Source organism: Aedes albopictus, chromosome 2 (assembly GCF_035046485.1).
Source record: "Aedes albopictus strain Foshan chromosome 2, AalbF5, whole genome shotgun sequence".
Classification (NCBI taxonomy): domain Eukaryota; kingdom Metazoa; phylum Arthropoda; class Insecta; order Diptera; family Culicidae; genus Aedes; species Aedes albopictus.
This window is the reverse complement of record NC_085137.1, coordinates 513,003,373-513,008,142: the sequence shown is the minus strand read 5'-3', so window position 1 is coordinate 513,008,142 and position 4,770 is coordinate 513,003,373. Positions and strand designations below refer to the sequence as shown.

General features: G+C 40.8%; 1 protein-coding gene across 1 annotated transcript; it reads left to right on the top strand.

Annotated features, from left to right (window-relative positions):
* Positions 1-3,648: 3,648 nt before the first annotated feature.
* Positions 3,649-4,770, top strand: LOC109432055 (brachyurin-like). Its single transcript, XM_019708359.3, has one exon. It carries the CDS (start codon positions 3,821-3,823, stop codon positions 4,700-4,702), a length of 882 nt encoding a protein of 293 aa, XP_019563904.2. The 5' UTR covers positions 3,649-3,820; the 3' UTR covers positions 4,703-4,770.

Below are 4,770 nucleotides of genomic sequence, written 5' to 3'. Positions count from 1 at the left end.
ATACCTTATGAGATTCCTCCTGAAATTCTTTCGAGGATTCCTCATGGAATTCCTTCGGAATTTCCTCCTAGTATTCTATCAGTGATTTCTGCTGGAATTCCTTCAGAGATTCCTTCTCAATATTTTTGGTTGATTCCTCCCTGAAATCCTTTGGAGATTCCTTCTCGAATATCTTTAGAAATTCCCGCTAGAATTCCGTCGGGGATTCCTCCTGGAATTCCTTTAAAAACTCCTGCTGTAACTCCCTTGAGATTCCTGCTAGAATTAATTTGGGGAATCCACTCGGAATTTCTTTCGATGATTCGTCCTAGATTCCCTTCGGATATTTCTCGACAACTTCAATCAGGGATTTCTTCAGAATTTTCTGCAGAGATCTCTAAAAGAGAATCTTGAACCACCAGAGATTCCCGCAGAAGTTTCTGCAGGGTTTCATACAGCAGTTCCTGCAGAGATTAGTCCATAATATTCTTCATGGATTTCTTCATAAGTTTCTTTCAGGCACCTAGGATTCCTTCTGAGATTCCTCCCTGAAATCATTCGAGGATTCCTTAGTGTAAATCAGAATCTGAAGATTCTGAGAAAACAAAACAAAAAACTGTAGCAAAATCAATATTTCATTGCCCTTCATTTGCAATGGAGTAATGCAACATTCATTACACTAAGGATACCGGTAATGTGTCAATATTCCTTTCCAATTATAAATAATTGTTATCCCTAATCTCGAAACAGTCGCGAATACTTCGGATTCTCAAACCAATATAGTATTAAGGCAGTTAAAAATTTGAGAAATGTAAACAATGTAAAAACAAAAATGTACAAATCATTTCGGCTCATTTATGCCCATCCCAACAAACATTTTAGCTGTACGGAAGTGTAACAAAAATAACTCTTGAGCAAACTTTAGTTTAAAAAACTGTTATTCAACTAGTTCTGTTTGATGAATGTGGCGTCCAAGCCTTCCAAATAAACGAATGAGTAAAAAAATCGCAAAAGGTCTAATCACGCAGTGACGGACCCGAACAGAAATAAAAAACTTATTTTAACGTAATAGTTTATGTCATCAATGGTCATGCAAAAGCTTAGACTATAAATTCAAGAGCGTAATGACAACTTTTTCACTTTGCCAATATTAAAATTATTGTCAAATTTTGGTCACGCCGATTCACGCCGCCGCCGCCGCCGCCGAAAGTTGCCACCGGCGTGACGCCGATGACGCCGCCGCCGCCGGCCGAAAATGGCCCTCACGCCGCCGCCGAGCAAAATAAAGTCGGCGCACAGGTCTACTCCGAAGTACTTGGTATTCATGGTTATAGTGTAAAATGGACAAAAATAATATATCTACTATGCTAATCAGTTTTGGAATTAGCTAGTTATTTTGGCTGTCCTGTTCTTGCATTTTTCCCACAATATATAAATTCTAAGCTTTCATTTAACATATTGTTAGTTTTCATAGAATTCCTGTTTATTTTTAATTTGTTATTTATAATTTTATTGAAAACAATAACTTGCTAGTATACACTTTATATGAGGTCAGCATTATTGATTGAACAATAATTTCCCATAGACTGGTCAAAAGCTCATGCAACATAACAAACGAATATAATAATAAAAAAAAGGATTTTTTTGAAATACTCTTCGAAAGATATCTCAGTAACCAAATGTCCAATCGAAATAAAATTTCAGGGCCTTTTACAAGGATACTGTAGCTTTCATTTGGTGCTAAGAGAACCCAAATCGGTTGACAGACGGCTGAGATATTTAGTATGATACACTTGGTCAAAAATCTCTCAAAAGGTTAACCTGTATTACTCCCAAGTACTCTTTGAAAGATATCTCGATAACCAAATGTCCAATCCTAATAAAATTGTATAGGGTTCTACTAGGATGTTATAGCTTTCATTTGGTGCCAGGAGAACCGAAATCGGTTGACAGACGGTTGAGATATTTATTATGATACACTTGGTCAAAAATCTCAAAAAGTTTAGTTGAATAAATCCTAAGTACACTTCGAAAAATATCTCTGTAACCAAATGTCCAATCCTAATAAAATTTCTGAGCAATCTACTAGGATGTTGTAGCTTTCATTTGGTGCCAGGAGAACCCAAATCGATAGACACACGGCTGAGATATTTAGTATGATACACTTTGTTGAAAATCTCAAAAAGTTTAGTTGTATAACTCCTAAGTACTCTTCCAAAGATATCTCAGTAACCAAATGTCTCATCGAAATATAATTGCAGAGCGTTCTACTAGGATGTTGTAGCTTTCATTTGCTGCCAAGAGAACTCAAAGCGGTTGACAGACGGCTGAGATATTCATCAATATGCTAAATGTCAAAAATCTCTCAAAAAGCTAACCTACATTACTTCAAAGTACTCATCGAAAGATATCTCGGTAACCAAATGTCCGATCGTAATAAAATTCAATAGGGTTCTACTAGGATGTTGTAGCTTTCATTTGCAACTGAGAGAATCCAAATCGGATATCAGACGGTTGAGAAACGTGCGTGAATTTTTTTTTGTAACATGCGCACACACACATACACACACACATACACACACATACACACACACACATACATACACACACACACACACACAGGTTTTTGAGACTCGGCCCCGCGGGCCTCGGATCGAAAGTTGGTTTTTTCGAGCGGTATTTATACCCTTCTTATGGGTGTAAGAAGGGTAAAAACTCTTGATATGGATTTTCAACTCATGTAGATTTTTATTTGAATAAACTTTGGGATTATCCAAGGGATTATCATATTATGCAAAACGGATTTCAACGTACCCGGTCAATTTGCGTGTTTCTTGGAATCATTGGATGAATATTTAAAACGGTAGCGAAACTGTAATAAGCTCGAAAGCAAATGTTGAACTGGTGATAAATGCGTACATGCTGATAGGTAGAAACGGTAAGCCCTGGGCAGCAGTATAACGTAGACTGCTGCCTATGAGCTGGTAAGGGCACCCATCTGCCTTGAGGTTCCTTGATAACTGCTGATAAAATATCCTAAAATATGTGGAATACATTTTGAATATTCTCCGCAACAGTATGACTGGCATACTTCAAAATCTCACTACATGGCGACCGTAACTGGATTATTAGAACTTTAAGCACTGATTATCAGTAAAATATGTAGATTAAATTGTGGTCATCTGATGCCCCATCGGATTATCTTGGGAAAGAGACTCGTGAAAGTGCTCATGTATACAACTGTTAATAATATTTTAAAGCTTCTCCGTATGATTTCTTAGGTATACATTATTAAATTAATTTCCATAACCGTGAAGACGGAGTTGACTTCAAAGTTAGACTGCCTGTTTTTCAAAAAAAAAGGGCTGGGATCGAATCAAAGTAAGTATTAAGTAGAAAAGTGTTACCGTTGATTCCTAGATGAACTGCCCTCGAAAATCTTGTCGATATTGGTAGAAATGCATTTATCCCACATTCCCCCAGTATGGCTTGATGTATCCACACAAACAAGCTTGTAATATGATTTCTTTTAGATTAACCACACTCTCTTAAGGCATATACGTAAGTAATCTAACGAAATTAAACGCCTACGGAAGCTTTATCAATCGGCGATATGTTATGTTTCTTCATATCTCACGGAAGCTCCAACCAAATCAGATTTCCACTGGAATTCCCTTCCCGGAGCTCTTATCGCATGACGCGTGAACATTGTTACGCATCTATTTCCTATGAACATAAAACTTTGTGTTGTTAAGCTAATCTTGATCATCCTTAAAGCCGCCGTACTATAAAAACCTCGTTCGGAATCTAAGATCTTTAGTTTCCCAAACCTCCTCCAACCATGAAGACCATTGTGCTGTTGATCGGTGTCCTGGCCGTTGCCAGTGCGGAATGGATCGAAATCGATTGGTCCCAGGTGCGCCCGATTGAGGAATTCGACCACTACTGGGCTCGTTTGCCGTCGGAGTTGCAGTTCCTGCGCAAGGCGTTCCCGAACCGTAGAATCACCAACGGAGCCCAGGCCACTCCCGGACAGTTCCCGTACCAGATTGCTCTGCTCAGCACCTTCACCGGAGGTACCGGTCTGTGCGGTGGATCCGTCCTGACCAACAACTTTGTCCTGACTGCTGCTCACTGTGTCCAGAATGCCTTCGGCGGTACCGCCATCATGGGAGCCCACAACCGTAATATTGCTGAAGCAACCCAACAGCGCATTGCCTTCTCGGCGGCTGGAATCCACATGCACCCTGGATACACCCCAACCAACATCCGTAACGATATTGCTACCGTTCGTCTGAACAGCCCAATGACCTTCAACGACCGTGTTGTCCCGACTCGCATTCCTGCTGCTGGAGATAACCGCTCATTCGCTGGAGTTACTGGTACCGTCTCTGGTTTCGGACGCACCTCGGATGCCAGCTCGGCCACTTCTGCCGTCGTCATGTTCACCAGCAACCCAATCATGACCCAGGCTGATTGCTTGGCTCGCTGGGGAGGAAACACCAACATCATCCAGGACCAGAACGTCTGTTTGTCCGGAGAAGGCGGTCGCTCGTCGTGCAACGGTGACTCTGGTGGCCCACTGGCCGTCCAGGATGGAGGCAGCCTGCAGGTCGGTATTGTGTCGTTCGGCTCCGCTGCCGGATGTTCGATCGGTATGCCATCAGTGTACGTCCGTGTGTCGCACTTCAGAGACTGGATTCTGGCTAACTCGGATCTGTAAGCTTTTGCTGATGTTTAGGGAAATAAATGAATGCTAGTGTAAGTTTCTAAATTACATGTTTTTACAAT